The 17,033-nt window shown below is 41.9% G+C and overlaps 1 protein-coding gene across 1 annotated transcript; it reads left to right on the top strand.

Annotated features, from left to right (window-relative positions):
- The first annotated feature begins 6,013 nt into the window (after window positions 1-6,013).
- Window positions 6,014-12,838, top strand: F2RL1 (F2R like trypsin receptor 1). The gene is made up of 2 exons (XM_074856602.1): window positions 6,014-6,119; window positions 10,095-12,838. Exons 1-2 carry the CDS (start codon window positions 6,050-6,052, stop codon window positions 11,198-11,200), a joined length of 1,176 nt encoding a protein of 391 aa, XP_074712703.1. The 5' UTR covers window positions 6,014-6,049; the 3' UTR covers window positions 11,201-12,838.
- The last annotated feature ends 4,195 nt before the right edge of the window (window positions 12,839-17,033 follow it).

Below are 17,033 nucleotides of genomic sequence, written 5' to 3'. Positions count from 1 at the left end.
TGCTAAATGAAGGAAGGACCTCTTCACATATGTTACAGACAACAACCCTCTTCACTGCAAGACAATACTGTTGACTCCCATTGAATTTGTGATTCACTGTAATGATTCAGATTACCCTAAGAGGAGTTGTGATTTTATACACTCCACCCTATATTTCTTCCAGTGCAGATGTAGAAACACTAGACAAGAATTGTAACAGACCCATACTGAAAATAACTTTCAACTCCCTTCGAAAGAGTTGAAACACTGGTTTACAAATCAGTACAAACAGTGAGTCAACTAAAATGGAAGGAAAAAAGGGAAAAGAAATCCCTCCTCAGTTTGGTCAATGTATCCCAATATTCATTTAATTAATTTCCAGAAGGAAAACCTGTTTAGAGCTTCTCACTGGCTAGGATCAACATTTCACTATACTCATCAGACTTTGCAACTTCTTCCTGGCATCTGAAAGGTTTTGTTGTAAAATTTAAGTTAAATCATTCCTTGAAACTGGTGTGGTTGAATTATATTACTAAAAGGAATATAGAGAGTAGAAATTATCTGAGAGATGTTACTCACTTTTAAGATGTTTCAGAATGCTTTCAACATTTTCATTTATCACTTTTAATGGTTACCTAATAAAGATCCATTCCTAAAAGTAACTTGGTATTTGGATAGTTCCACAGTATCAATACAAACTAAGTTACCTCCATAATAAGCCATCAATAAATTTCCTATGTGAGCTGGACCAACAGGATTCTGAAAGATGTGGAAAATCCTTATCCAGTTCATCACAACTAATACTGTGATTAATTTTCCACCACAACCTTCTCCACTATATTTCTACTGCAAATAGGCTGTATATCTAAGCATATAGCTCTTTAATAATTTTGTTTCCATTGTTGTAATGCTGACCTTATTTTAAACTCCATGTGTTGACGCAAGCTCCCATTTATCACTGCTTGCAGGTGGTTTGTTCTGGAGACTAGTTGGCTAATACAAGGGACACAGTAACACCCATTCTAACAAACATGCCATACATAACAATGTGTCATTTTGTTGACTATTACATATTTTTATCTTAGTTTAATAATGATCCATTGTTTCATTTCCTCAACACAGGTAACAGAATGCTACTATGTACATCAGACAGATACAAACTCAGCCTAAACTCGTGGTTGCACTGATGAGTTGCAAGCAATCTGCACATCCCCTTCTCTGCATTCCTATCTATGCAGAGAGAGTACTTCCCCAGTTTACAACAGTAGCAGGATAAGAAGTCAGTATTAGCTAAATGATATCTTGAGTGTATCTATACATGTAAATAGAGGTGTAAGTATGAGATTATCTGTTTATTCATGAGCACACTTCATGCAGTGCACCACAGAAAGACTGGATACGATGTCATGACTAAAACCCTTTCAAATCCATACACACGAGCACACTGAATTAAGATTGCACAAAACGCCCAAATTATAGCATTTCCTAATTTTCAACTGCTTGATTTTGGCACCTTAACATGCTTTTTTTCATGTAACTTTAGGCACACTTAAGATAGATATACCACAGGTTAAGCAACTGTCAACACAAGTGCAGAAGCACTGCTTTATATTCTGCTTAGACCAACACATTTTGTTAAATCTGCATGTCTTCTATTACTGCAGGATCACAGTGAACAGGAGTCACAGCTGTACTTCCATGTCAGTGTGAAGTCAGGCTTGGGCCATCTATGTGTCTACCCTCCAGGCACTAGGCATACCTAACATTTTGTTCCAGACCTTTTGCTACTTCTCTTTATGTCATGCCTCCAGCCCAAGGCTGGATCTCCTCGTTTTTGAGAAAAGTGAAAATACAGTAAGAGTTAAAGGACAAAACATCAGGAACAAACACAGGACACTACTGACAGAAGGTGAGAAAAATCAGGATGACACCTAATAACCATTAAGGCACCACCCACCTTAAACAACCCATACTGCCTATCCCTTCCCCCAACAAAGTGACCCCCAAGTGCCATGAATTAATATCCTACCCACACTGGGACCCCAAGTAGTAACAACAGAATAGCACATCAGCACAACATGCTCATAAAGCACATATCTGCCATAGCCAGAACCTGCAAGAATTTTGGGGTAGATGGGGTAAGAGAGGAAATGGAAGTGACTTCCCAAATAGAATGAAATAAAATGAATCTTTGCTACCCGAGAAACAGAACAAGAAACAGCTGCTGCCCGTAGCCTCTCCTGTTTCCTAGAATCCTTGCTGGACACACACAGAGGAAGGACATTTACCAACAACCCTTATGTAGTACCTAACAAGCCTGCCAGCAATGCCAACAAGAACTGAGCAGGAAATACAGAGACCTGTTCAAACACTCAGGAAAAAAAAGCTAGAGAGACTGCTTAAGATGGAACAGGAGCTTTTAGGAATGAGAAACATGAGGAAGGATAGACGGCTTCACTGTGTTGAAATGAGCCATCAAAAAGGTTTATTATACCCAGGGACCTGGTCTTACACTGCAAAAGCAGAGCCTTGCAGTAACTTAATACCCAGGTACTCTCCTAGTTTCTGAGATGCCAGGTGGCTAGCCTGAGGACAGGCTAAAGCACCAAGAGATGAGGCATCAGCTTCTTCTGAATCAAAAACTAAATTAGTTTTTAAAATTAAATGATCCACATTGTTTTATTTGAACCAAACTTCATCCTCCCTCCTTGAACCCTTGCACTAACTGCATTTTTTGAAGGATACTTTAAGTGCTTGTGCCATCCCTACAACACATGTTGATTTTTAAAGTTAGGAGATTTTCATTTCCCTTCCTTTCCAAAACCTGCTCTTGCACCCTAAAAATAAATAAATAAATAAATAAATCCATATCTCTGTGTAAGATATATGGCACAAACAGCCATCTCTTCCTTACCTCCTCCTCCAACACACACATGGTATGACTACAATAAGCCACACATCAAAAACATTTGCCATCTGAATTCAGAAATTCCCAGGGAGACACAAAGCACACAAAACAAGCTCTGTGTATTGAAAATGCTCCTACCCATTTATCATAGCACAAACTGCATGAGTACTGACAAGTACCTTTCAGTGAAACCACATCCATTTCTCATTTAATAAAGGGGTACCAAGTATCTTTGACAGTAATCTTCATGATTACATCACATCATTATGTTTCTAAAAATGAATCAAGACCTAAGGGGTATACCCTGGACAGTGTCCTTTGGAGTCCCTGCGCTAAACTGTGTTAATACCACCACACCCACTAGCTACTCAAAGTGCAAAGGAGAGCATGTTTCCAATGATGCCCTTTGCCAAATTGTTTTGTGTTTATTTACAAATTGTCAAATTTTCTTTCCAAACTATTTGATAAATGGCAGACTAGAACTGTAAAGAGGTTTGACAGTTGTCTTCAATAAAGGCAACTAAAAATCACAAAGGCTTGACATTGCTCTGTACAGAGGTGCCAGTGATTTGAACAGGGGAAAGAAAATTTCGAGTTTCTATTAAGTATTTTTAAAGTTATGAGGCAGAACTCATTTGTAGACAATAAACGGGCAATCTTCCTGACAAATACTATCACTGCTGAAGATGTTACCTAGGAACACCAACTTCTTGATAAAAGTAATTAGAACAAAACCAGAACAAAAGCCTTGTTAGCAAAGCACACATAGAGAACCAGGAACTACTGCTTACAAGTGCCAAAGATCATTAGGTTTTTATAGAATCAGAGTGGTTTGTCTTGGAAAGGACCTTAAAGATCACCTAGTTCCAACCCCCCTGCCATGGGCAGGGACATCTTCCACTAGACCAGGTTGCTCAAAGCCTCGTCCAACCTGGCCTTGAATACTTCCAAGGAGAGGGCATCCACAACTTCTCTGGGCAACCATTCCAGTGTCTCACCACCTCACAGGAAAGATTTTTTTCCTTATATCTTATGTAAATCTACTCTTTTAATTTAAAAATGTTACCCCTTGTCCTATCACTACAGGTTGAAAGAGTTTGCTGGTATTAACGTTGCCTGTCACTTCCTTTTGTAAGTTCTATTTTTAATTGTTTGGGAATCTAATGAATTGTTTGTAAGATTTTGAAGTGAGATGATCTTCACATCAATTACATGTTTCTGACAACCCTATGAAAACCTAGCCAAATTCTAAACCTCCATTAACATGGTTTGCTTACACTCAACAGAGGTTAAATCCAGAGCTGCATTTCCAGAAGATGCACCTTCAGTGACACTTGCTTCTACACACAGCCACAGGACTTCTCTAGTTGCAGCTCTGACCTGTCATGGGAGAGCCTAGAACAGATTTTGTTTAGTGACAGCAATGAATCCTTTCCCCTTGTGTTCTTAGTCCCTTCCACCATTGCTGGATCCAAGCAAAAGAGGGAAGGAGCTGTCTGCTTTCAGTGTAAAGGGGACAAAAAGACAGACTGGATGGAATAAATCAAGACAACACAAACAGTGAAGACTGGGACAGGGTGCTGGCAGGAGAGCATCGGCTATAGCAGAACTGTATGAGAGAATGACCAACCACTCCTAGTACTAGAAATCTGAGATAAAAACACTGCGGAAACCAGTAGCCAGCACATGAGTACCTGAATGTTTGAAAGGGAGATTAGATAAAAAAAACAGATGAGAAGACTACAACTTACTGGACATGGTGATTAGGAACAGGAGATCAACTACCCATGAAGCAGTTTGTAATGGTAAAGTAAACAAAACAACACTGCAAGTGAGACAGAGACAGGGAGGGAGTCTGGAGGGACGGGCTATGACTTTTCTGGTGCTTAGCAAGGAGGCTGAGAAATCTGTAAGCAGTTGGGTGGATGACAAACAGGAATTGTGCTTTGAGTATGCAGTAACTTGTAACAGACTCAAAAAAGAAAGGCCCTTGACGTTGACTCAGACACCAAAACTTCCAAGTGCACTTACCTTTCTCTCTCTGTACTCCATTTTCCATCTGTAATATGGAACTAATACAGATCTCAACTCACAGCTGTATTTCATGACTACCATAGAAAGCCCACAAAAAGAACAATTTTTTCTTCAGAACAACATTTTATCACCAACTGAACACCAAGCATTTTACAGACTGACTGAGGCAGAGGGAGCATTACTAATGTAACTGGAGAACTGGTCTAGAGATGTGAAGCAGGGTTGAACATGTAGTTTTCAGAATTTGCTAAGCTGTGTGCTTGGTTTTACAAATCTGAAAACATTTCTTAAATTCGTATTTGTTTGGATAAATGGAAAACGCTGCTAGCATTACATTCTGCTCAATTTTGTTATTGAAATCCCCATTTGCACAAAAAAAACCCCAAAAAAACAAAAAAGAAAAAAGGAAGGCTGTGTACTCCCGGTTTAAGCGAGGTCGACAAGTGAAAACACCCCTTTCTTACCCTGGGTCATGCTAGTGCAGTACCGCAGATGCACCGGGGTTAAGCTGCGATTTTTCTGCCTGCCATACAACCTAACGAAGAAACCTGGCACACACAAAGCAATACAAGTCAGCAGGAGTAACACCGCCCCACAAAACGCCCCTCCAGCCCGCTCGCATGCCCGCTTGCCCCCGGCCCCAGCCCGCATGCCCCAGAGCCAGCCTGCTCCGCTGCGAGTACGGTAACAGTGCATCCCCCACGGGCAAGAGCCGTCCCCACCCCGCGGCCGGGCTCCGGGCCAGGCGGCCACCGGAGGGCCAGCCTGGTGGGGAGGAGGGAGGGAGGGAGGAAGGGACGCGGCACCTGCCCAGCCCCAGCAGCCACGGAACGGGGACATAGGGCGCGAGGCGCAAGACTAGCCACCCCCCAAGGGGGCAAGGGGCGCCCCCGCCATTTTGAGGCGGGCGCCACGGGCCCGCCGGCGAGACTCACCCCGCCATTTTAGGGGCAGCCCCACAGCCCTTCGCGGGTGGGGGATGTGGCCTGCTCCGGCTCCGCCCGCCGCCAGGCCGGTACGGGCCAGGCCGCGCCGCGCCCTCCGCCCCCTCCTAGCTCAGGTATCAGGTGAAACTGGTGGGGCGTGCGGGAGAGGCGGCGGCGGCGGTGGTGGGAGCGCGGCGGGAGGATGGCCGGGCGCTGCGGGCTGTGCCTGCTGCTCCTGCTGTGCGCGCTGCTGGGAGCCGCCACTCCCGCAGGTGAGAGGAGGAGTGTGAGCTGCCGCTCGACGGCTACTAGAGCCGCCGGCTCGGCTGGGGACGGCCGAGCCCGCCCTGGGCTCCGCGGGTGCCGCGTTGGTTGCTCGGCGCCCCTCGGCTGTGGGTTGGGGCTACGGGTGGTGGCGCTTTAGGCGAGGGATGCGGCGGGGCTCTTGGCGGGTGAAGCGCGGGCAGCGGCGGGGCTGAACCGCGCCGAAGAGCAGGTTTCTGGCTCCCGGATGGGGTGCGGGGAGCCCGGAGCGGACTGGGCGATGTTCCCGCGGAGTAGAGCGGGTTCGGAAAACTCGGGCTGGTGGCCGTGGAGCTGCCGGGACCCGCGAGGAGGCCTCCCCGCCGGGTCGGGGACAGTAGCTCGACGGGCAAACAGGCGGTCTCGGCTTCCAGCCCCCTTTGGACTTCTGGGACGCAGGGAGCCGGAGGGGAGGGCTGCCTGGCACGCGTGGCCTGGCTTCTCCCGCATTGGTGCTGTACCTAATCTGCTTCTCGGCTAGCAACCTGCCTAAAAGCTATATATAACCATAAACATTGAAGACCGTATTCTCGCTTATTCTCCCAACTCCGAGAAGTGGGGATTTTTTTAAAAAATCCTGATTCTTACCTTTGTTGATTTATAGTATTGCTTATTGAACATAAGCGCTGTTTGGGGAAAAAACCAATCATGTTAATATTTCACTGCCTTAAGGTTCATGTTTCACTATCTTTTAAAGTAAACTCCACTGCCATATCTACGCATGCCTTTGCACTGTGCATTTGTTCATCTTGGGCTTACGTAATAAAGGTATAGGCGTAAAGGTTGTGTAAATGTTGAAGCCAAGCTTATGGTAGGTCCAATTTTCTCAAAGAATAGGCGCTAGATAGCTGCAAATGCTGTTGTTCAGAGCGCAGTTTCTGAAATGAAACTGCCTCTTAATAGCCTAGTTGTCTGACCTGGGTGGGGGTAGGAATTTGAAATGGGGGTGGGTGGGGAAGTAGTATGCTTAAACTTTAGCTGGGTGCTTGATCTTCTGCAGTAGGAAGGTGAAATGAGCTTGATCGCGCTCCAGCCAAGGGAGATGCACTGTAAGCCATTACGGGGTTGAGGTGAATCTGGGCTGCAGATCCAAGAACCAAGATGATCTTAACCTTAGTCCTGTGTGGGTATTACTACCATGACTTAAGCTAGTTAATTTGGATACTCTGTGCTGCTGTCACTTTTGTGTCTGCAGGGTAGGCATAATCCTTCGTTTGGTTGGCAGTGGGTTGTGTCTTCTAGACAAATGGTAAAGGTGTTGAAACAGTCTTTTGTTGTGGGAGGAGAGTGCGTTTTTCCTCTGATGCCAAGGAAGCTTTTCCCGTGGGCAGATAGCAAGTCAACTGCATTCTCTGTATGTGAGTCAGGCAGGGTGAAACTCGGCATGGAAAAGAACTCAATTGTTACGGAAAACTGCAAGTGCAGAAAGAGTAAAAAAGGATGTAGAAAATGCACATACCTAACAAAGGATTGGTTGCTCGGTGAGGGAGTGTTAACTGCAAAGACAAACAGGACACTGAACTGTCTCCCTATATGGGTGCCAGTTGGGATAATAAAATCAGCCCAGTGTCTGCAGTCAGAACTTTAGAGGCTGGAACTACCTAAAGTCAGGATAAAAGCAAGACTTGGTCTCTGAAATCACGTATTTGACTTGACTATGTCTTCAAAAACAGAATAAAACAAACCTTTGTCTCTATTCTGTTGCTCTTGCAATACTAAGTCCTGTCTGTGGTTCATCTGTCCATCAATTCACTTTATTATAGCTCTTCCTCTGAATGTCTCACGCTAACACTTTAGGGCTTTTTTGTGAGCATTTTTTTATTTTTATTTTTTTCAACCCAACCTATGAACATCCGTTGCTTTATATGAGATCACAAAACATGAAGTGATAGTATTTGTTCTTCCAGTTTTCTACAGTAATTTAAATCTTTGGAATACAAATAGTATGACTTGCAATTTGATAGGATCAACTACTTACTGATGGGCAGGTGCTTAACACAGTGTTGTAAACTTTATTACAGTACTCTGAGACTCTGCTGTGAGCTTAGAATAAAGGGTGTGCTTCCAAGCATCTCCAGGATATTTCTCAACTAAGCTATAAGCCTGAGAAAAGAGGCATTGCTTAGCTAATTACCATTTACATTATCTGATACCTATGTAAGCTATATTCTTCAAGCTGGTTTTATGGGTTCTATTATTTACAGCTCAGGTTAGGGACCTGGAGTTTCTGTATTAACAGTATTGCTCACATAATCACATGGCTTGAGGATCTGAGAGCAGGATTTGTATAATTCTGTCCTGTTGTAATTACACCATATATAGGCCAAAATGACTGTTTGGTATTTGAATATATTTTCTTTAGGAGTGTTGTTTTGTTGGTATAATTTAGACTTCAGTCTTCATGCAGTTTACTGCAAAGGTTTGTCTATGTCATTGTACTGGCAAAAAGTTTGCTTACACCTCAGTTTTCCAGTGAAGCCTGCCTGTGCCTGGAGCTGATCAAATACTTGTTAAGTGGAGCTAGGGTAACTTAATTCAAAACTCTAAAGAGCAGCAATGTATGCTCTTTAGGAGGTCACAGTCTAGACAGGATGTGTACATCAGACAGATGCTGTACATCAGACTTTTGCAGTTATAACTTGAACAGCTATCTAAAGTTGTGCTGCTTTTGAGAATCTATGTTGGAAAACACACATACTTGTGTATTTACATATTTCCTGTATGAGAATTGTTTTATTATACTTTAAAATGTAATGTGTAAGCATTTTTCATTCCTGAACTATATCAAAACTATTGAATAACAAAGGGGCCATCCTTCAACACTGTTCATGGCTTGCTGTACACAAACCTGCTTGCCCAAGATGACTCTCCTTTATACTCCAGTTGGGGGTTTGTGTGACTAAAATAATCCACAAATATTGATGGAAACTGAGATAAGGTTAAAAATAATTCTCCCACAGACAGTCAAGTTCCATGTCCACACTGTTTAGCTTGGTGGATGTCTGCCTTTTTGAAACAGTGTGAGTTCATGGACAGAATCTGCTTGTGCAGTTTAACCTGTTAGCATGAGAGGACTGTGTTGGGTCTGGAGGGGTTCTGAACTGAATTTTCTGAAGACTGTCATACAAGACAGAGCAGTCAGATACGGCTGGCTTGCCCATACAGTTCATAAGTTCCTGTGGCATTCGAAGAGTCAGAACAAAACTTGAAGTGATAGCTCCTTTGTATATGAAGCAACCATAGCTGTCATCTCTACCACCTAGCACTTCGAGTAGAAACTGCAGAGATTGTCTGACCATCTTGCCCATGAATTGGAAGGAAATCCCAGATGACTGGCCCTGTTGCATCTTCAAGCACAAAGTTAGTCTGTTCAAGTTTCAGTTGACATACAGCATAACACGCATCTTTCTTTCACTAGAAATCACTTGTGCGTAGCTTTTGGCATTAAATTCTGAGTTTCAGTTCTAGCTCGTCTGAGGGCAGCATGTTGTTTTTTCCTGCATACCTGATTTTCAGGCCATCTAAACTGAGGAAGCTTCCTCTGCAGCTACATTAGCCTGCTGCAAAGTTTTATGAGTTCCAGCACTTGGGTAATCTGTAATCATGGTAAAGGATAATGGTGCCCTGGGGTACCTGAAGCAGTTTCTATTGTAACTTCAGATGGTGGGAGCACCTAACAGGCATTTTAACAAGGTATTTTTAATACCACTGGTGATGTGGAAAAGCATTTTCATTGCTGATACAATCCATGAATAGGGATATAGGTTGTCTTCTGGATAATAAAGGGAAGAAAACTTGTCAAGTGTCTGAAAACCATTGTAATGTTTCTGTTGATAAGGCCCTCTTTAATTCTTCAGAGTAAATCATGATGTCTAGTTTATTTTTAAAAAGGACAAAAAGGCTGTACTTCAGTAACAGCAACTTATTTTTTTTTTTAATTTTAGAGAGTAGTGGAACCAGCAGTTCAAAAGGAAGAAGTTTTGCTGGCCGGAGGGATCCAAATACAAATAATGCCTCTGAAGAGTTATATGAAGTGGATGAATTTGCAGCCAGAGCCCTCACAGGAAAGCTGACTACAGTTTTTCTACCCATTATCTATATCATTGTTTTTATCATTGGTTTGCCAAGCAATGCTATGGCCCTCTGGGTATTTTTTTTCCGAACAAAGAAGAAACATCCAGCTGTGATTTATATGGTCAACTTGGCATTGGCAGACCTTCTTTTTGTTGTCTGGTTCCCACTGAAGATTGCATACCATGTAAATGGCAATAATTGGCTATTTGGTGAAGGTCTCTGCAAAGTACTTGTTGGATTTTTCTATGGAAATATGTACTGTTCCATTCTCTTTATGACATGCCTCAGTGTTCAACGGTATTGGGTTGTGGTGAACCCCATAGTGCATTCAAGAAAGAAATCTGAAATTGCCTTGAGCATCTCCGTTGCTATCTGGATACTGATTTTGTTGGGCACCATTCCATTGTATCTTGTTAATCAGACTGTATATATTTCAAATCTTAACATCACTACCTGTCATGATGTTTTGCCTGAAAATGTTTTGGCTCATGATATGTTCAATTATTTCCTCTCACTTGCAATTGGACTCTTCTTAATCCCAGCTTTCCTCACTGCTGTCGCTTACATACTAATGATTAAGACTCTGAATGCTTCCATCTCAGATGTAAGTACTGGGAAGAAACGAAAAAGAGCAATCAAACTCATTATCACTGTCCTGTCCATGTATCTCATCTGTTTTACACCTAGCAATGTACTGCTTATTGTGCACTATCTCCTCCTCAAAACCTACAGCCAGAGCTATCTGTATGTGTCGTATATAACTGCACTGTGTCTTTCTACTTTGAACAGTTGTATTGATCCATTTATCTATTACTATATTTCAAAAGATTTCAGAGACAACCTTAAAAATGCTCTTCTTTGCCGAAGTGTGCGAACTACACGGAGGATGCAAGTGTCTCTCTCATCAAGCAGATACCCCAAGAAATCAAATTCTTATTCTTCAAACTCAAATGGGACCACTAAATCAACCTACTGAGTTTAATCCTAGAAAAGTGAACTTTTATTGCTACTGGTGAAAGGATGTAAGTGACAAGAATGTTACTTTGTACAAGAGAGTCTGAAGAAACATCTCTGCTTTTTAATTACGTTGAAGCCTGGATTTCAGAACTGTCAGCTGCTTACCCAGTGTAGAAGTTGTAAGCAGATAAATCTTCCCACTAGACTGGAAAAAAAAAATCATGACATTTCAGAATGCTTTGCAAAAATGCTGCTGACCTGGAAGTGAGTTGTGGTTAAAGACATTTTTGTTCAATATTGAAGCTGTTAAAAAGCAAAATGTCACTGGAATGTTATGAAACATTGCTAGTATATTTAATTAACAGAGAAATCTGTATTGTTTGGTTTTAACGGTAATGTATTAAACAGCTGAACAGATTGTTTATATAGGACCTTGCTTTGTGTACCAGCTTACATTGAACATTATTTGAAACCGTAGAGATGGAAAGGAGAATCTATTTCAACATCTTGGTGTAGACTGCTGATTATCTTTAGTATAATGTAATTTTATATTGTTTTCCAAGTTACCGTGCTGTAAATATGAACATGGCAGAAGCCTGTAAGGTTATCCTATTGAGTCGACAAGCTCAACTTGTTATCAGCTAGCACTGAGATAAAATGTTAGTTGAGATTAGACACTGTTACTTAATGCTTGCCAGTACATGATCTTAAATGGGGCTATTTAACAAAGTTTTGATGAATAACTATTTGATTTTTGTATAATGTGCCTTGTATTTTTTAAGATTTTAGGTATCTTAAGATTTTTAGATATCTTAAGATTTTTTTTTTTTATAATACATTTGAGTTGGGTGCTTTCTTTTATGCTTTTACATGCTCTTCAAAATGCTGAGTAGTTCAACTTGCCTGGCTTCAGGTAACAAAGATATTACTCCTAACAGTGAATTGGAAGTCTTGACAACTGTAGCTGTAATGTCTAAATGGGCTAGATAAAATTTACCTAATGATGCATTTCATTAGAGCAAAAGTGTTCCCTTATCTTATTAGCAGATAACTAAAACCAAATGGTTCAGAACTGTGAGAGAATAATAAGGTATAAACAAACACATTAACAAGATAGCAAACTTCAGCCCCAGTGGATTTCTGAAATAAATCTTAAGTCCTCTTCCCTCACCCAGAATATTTCTGACCACTCAGGAATATGGAATCACATTTACTTTTAATCTGAAAAGCTGATGGGCATATGTTTGGTGGTAGGATTTAAATGCATTTTTTTCAAATTGTGCAGTCCTGATATGTTTCACCCAGTTGTACATTGATCCAAGTGACCTATCTGAGACTTAGGCATAGCTGGGTCCCTACAAACACAATCAAGTGGAAGGGCCCTCAGTCCAAAAAATTACAGTGGGAGAGCTGGTAAAAAATGGGAAATAATCACCATTTCAGATATGGAGAGTAAGGAAGGGGGTAGATTGAACTGTAGCAAGAATATGAGCAGTCTTATACACCTTAAAAGCCGTAAGTATTTATATTATTTTTTTCTGTGTGTTCATCTGTTCCTTCCCTTGTCTTGTTTTTTGGTTTCCATGTTCTTTCCCTGCTTCAGTAACTTACGTTTTTTCCCCACACATAATAAAGACTAAGAGGTGTGTTTAATGCATTTGATCTCTCATTTCAAGGATTAACTAAGCTCTAGCTCTCCTTTTATCTGCTCCAGTCTTGTGTACTAACTCTTTGGAGGGGCTTAGCATGAAAGTACGATATTTTGTAGTGGTATTTCAGAGGTCCAAGCTAAAGTAGCAATGTGTATTAAAACATCTCATTTACAGCTCTTTATATGACGGGGAACACAAATCCTTCTTGGGCATAAACAGTTTGCTCTTCCTGTTTACTGACAAAAATGCAGGGAAATAATTGCTTATTTATTACTGAACTGAAGAGGTAATGCAGCATCCTTACTGGAAAATAACTATGTAAGAGGTCATAGTTCACTGGAAGGATTTGGGAAGGAGATTGTGCCATCTTCACAAACTGCTGTCTGATTCTTCCCTTAGCCTGTGTGTGATAAACAGAAGATGAGAATGTCCTTTATCTTGCTGAACAGCCTAGTGTGCTTCCTGCTCTGTATATGGTAGTGAATAACATGAAAGAAGGGTATCCAGTTCATGTGATTACAGCACTACCTGCATTCTGCCAGGAGTCCAAGGGTTACAGGTTATATGTTGTAAAGATGATGAATTGTCTGTGTGTGTCTATATAATGCCACAAAGATATCGCTCATGATTCATGGTTGACTGTTAAATTGCTGAAAAGTAATATGCTTAATATAGCCAGTCTTTTGGGGGACAAGATTTATTTCTTCTTGTTATTTAATCAGAAGTACACCAAATAATGCTCGTATATATACTACTCTCACTCTTTATCTTTCCCATCATCAATGGGATCAGAATTGGGGACTATCAGACAATCAATCAGACCACTTCACTGCAGCTCATACAAAGGGGAGTGCTGATTCTCTTGACCACTTCTCCCTTCTAGCCTTCATCTATGGATTGACAAAGCAAGTTGCAGAGAAGACTCTTTCATCTCTTACCTGCAGCAACAGCAAAGGACTGCCAATGACACACATAAAGTTAGACGTTACTGCAGTGTTGTTGAAAGCTTTTTGAGAAAAAGTTTTAATTAACAGGGATGATTTATTTTTAAATGAGTTGGTACTGTGTGACAAACTTTGGAGAATACTGTTCAAGGAGCCCACAGTCGTCTTAAGTGAAGCTTACTCCTTCAAACTATGCTCACTGGGAGCTGAAAAGATCTTTTAAGTCTAGGGTATTTTTTTGTAATGGAGACTACTAATGGCCTTTTTGCTTTTCCTCTGCTGTTACAGTGATACCATCTGACTTCTTGCCTTTGGGGAGGGTAGGGAGGGACATCCTCTGCATCTAACTGTTGTGTGGTTAGGAGGGGAAGAGCAGCACTGGTATGCAGGATTTAATCAAGCATCAAATTGCTTTTACGATCTGTGTCTTCTAGATATATGATACTGCAAGCTTGTGCTGCAACCCAAGTGCAGTGAAGACTAAACTGATTGCAGAACTTTTATAATTGTTTTGCTTTGTTCTTTTATTTGTCCTTGAAACAAGGGCTTCCCAAGAAATTGTGGGAAATTTTTCCTATCTGTAGATGCATTGCAAATCCTTATCCTGAATTTGGTATGAATTACTTTGCTTCAATTAGCAGAGCAGGTAGACCAGGTGGTTGTTCAGTTGATTTGAATCAATTCCTTGAATGACAATTGTGTGCCTGTGCAGCCAGGTAGCAGTGGGGCAAGAACATATAGCCCAGGAGGGTGGAGCTGGCTGCTTAACCTCTTCTGGGACTGCACCCTCAGGCAGGATTGATGAGTATAAAGGTGGTCGTCTTCAGCTAACAATAAATGTATTCCTGAGCAGTGCTAACTTTGCAATTCAAAGACCAGGAGATACAAAAAAACCACTCCCCACCTCTGGCTGACTTAAGATTTGGAAGCTACAAAAATAATCAGCAATATCCATGAAAGCACTGGGGTGTTGAAAATCAGTGTAATTTATGTGCAGTGTCATGATTTCACAAACAGCTCAAGTACATTCTGCAGCTAAGAGAGGTACACTAGTCTTTCCCCTACCCTGACTGCTTGATCACACTGTTCCCTCATACTGTCACAAGCATGTGTGACCTTGGGGTGGATTGAATCCGTTCTAGGTTAAAGTTAAACTAGGAGGAGGGAGGAAAGTTTACTTTTGACTTGGAACAGCATTTCACTGGTTAGCTGGATGAACTCATGGCTCAGCATAAGGGAGAGGGTCAGACTGCATCTTTCACCACCAGTAGTGGCTTGCACTAAGCAACTACAAGGCAAGTTGAAGCATAGGAGCTGAGAAACCTCTGCCTAACCTCCTAAACAGCAGCAAGCAAGCCTCCACCTATGACCATAGGAATGGCTGTGCTGGCTCAGACTGAGCGTCCATCCAGCTCAGCCAGGGTAATCTGCTCACCCTTGCCTTTGGAGGTCAACAAGACAGCAAGGTGTCAAGGGAGATATCAAAAACCAGTAGGAATGCTGCACAGGGCACCTGGCCAACATACCAGATGCCCAGATGTGGCCAGGGAAGTTCATTGCTTTGTACCATGTGAGTGTTGTGCTATGGGACTGCTGAAATGTGCTCTGAAGTTCAGAAAAAAAGGAGACAAATGAAGGCGGGGGGACCTAAGGTCATTGGCATCTGTGAGGAAAGCTGCTGCTGAGAAGGGCTAATCAGTAACTCAAAGAGCATATGTAACAGCATCAAAAAGAAGTTACATGCAGGTACCCAGGGAGGAGAAATATAGTGCAGGCATGTATCACATCCCCCACAGTACACTCCCAACAACCAACTGTTTTCAACATGGGTTACTTAAAGTCTGATTTGGCTGGTCTAATTAGTAATACCTGTTGGTTGTCTCACTGTGAAAACCAACCTTATTTTATTTGCTTTGAACCAGGATCCACTATCCTCATTTGGTGGCCCCTAGTTCTTAAAGGAGAGGAAGTGAATGAGTACCTAACTGTCTTGTCCAGCCACTTGCAATTTTGTAGGCCAGTATTGCCTCTCTCTCAGCTATTTTACAGGTTAAGGAGTCTGAGCTAATTCAGTCCTTCCAGTACAGCCACTATTTAATGTGTGATTCCTGTTTCCTTTCTCTGACACCTTCCCATTCCCATACATGGTCACCAAGCTACACACAGTGTTCAAGCCATGGCTAGTACAGTGATGACTTCTGTTTTGCTCACTGTTACTTTCCCAATAGCTCCTAACATTCCATTTTATTTTATTTTTTCCTGTTCCTGAGCCTTGAGTTGATGTTTTCATGCAGCTGCTTGTAACTACATCTCCCTCGTGAATGGTGACAGTAATTTTGCAAGCCATGGTCCTGTATGTCAACTAGGATGTTTTTCCCTCATGCACCTCACTTTACAGTTATTTATACCCACCAATTCATTGCTCAGTGAGTCTTACAAGGTTCTTCTGCAATTCTTTGCAGCCCATCTAAGTCCTTACTGTCTTGACTACCTTTGTGTTATCAGCAAACTTGTTCCTCACTGCTCAACCCTCTTCAGAACATTTATGAATATACAGAACAATTCAGGTCCAGCACCACACTGTTGAGTAACTGGCATTGTGAAAACTTGATAATTTTTCTGCTACCCTGTATCTCTTTTCTTGTAAACATTCCACAAAAGGACCTTCCCTCTTATTCCGTGACTGCCTAGTTTTCTTTAAAAGCCTTTGATGAGGAATTTTGCCAAAAGCCTTTTGGAAATCCAGGTAGACTGGGCCACTGAATCACCCTCATCTCCACGTGTGTCTGGCCTTTTCCAGGAACTCCACAAAGTTGTTGATGCCAGACTTCTCTTTACAAAAGCCATGGTGGGTTTTCCCAGAAAGGTCCAGAAGTTCCTTATTGATGTCCCTTAGGCTCTTCACTAATTGCTCAGAACAGATATTGGGCTCACAGGACCATATTTCCCTGGACACCTTAGAACCTTCTTTTAATTGTTGATTACAGCATTGGGTCCCAGTATTCAGTATAATTTTGGCACTTCTGTTACTAATTCAGCTATTTTGTCCCTGAGTTTTCTAAGAACTCCTTGACAAATACCATCTGAGCCCACCAAATTTAGCATTCATTTTGTCTGTGTTGTGATGACTGAAGACATGTAGCACATGTCTTGACGTGTAGCTGCCCTGGGAATCAAGCAGTGTAACACCTACCTACCATAACAGCCCTTTGGGACCTGAGTTTCATTATGGATGTGTTTGATCTGTCATGGGCAC

This window comes from Strix uralensis, chromosome Z, assembly GCF_047716275.1.
Source record: "Strix uralensis isolate ZFMK-TIS-50842 chromosome Z, bStrUra1, whole genome shotgun sequence".
Classification (NCBI taxonomy): domain Eukaryota; kingdom Metazoa; phylum Chordata; class Aves; order Strigiformes; family Strigidae; genus Strix; species Strix uralensis.
Note: the sequence above shows the minus strand (reverse complement) of the source record. Positions and strands in the feature narration are given on the sequence as shown.

Coding starts and splice junctions, on each gene's coding strand:
- F2RL1 (XM_074856602.1), top strand. CDS start 6,050: ATGGCCGGGCGCTGCGGGCTGTGCCTGCTGCTCCTGCTGTGCGCGCTG. Junction 6,120..10,094: donor GGGAGCCGCCACTCCCGCAG/GTGAGAGGAGGA, acceptor TTTTAATTTTAG/AGAGTAGTGGAACCAGCAGT.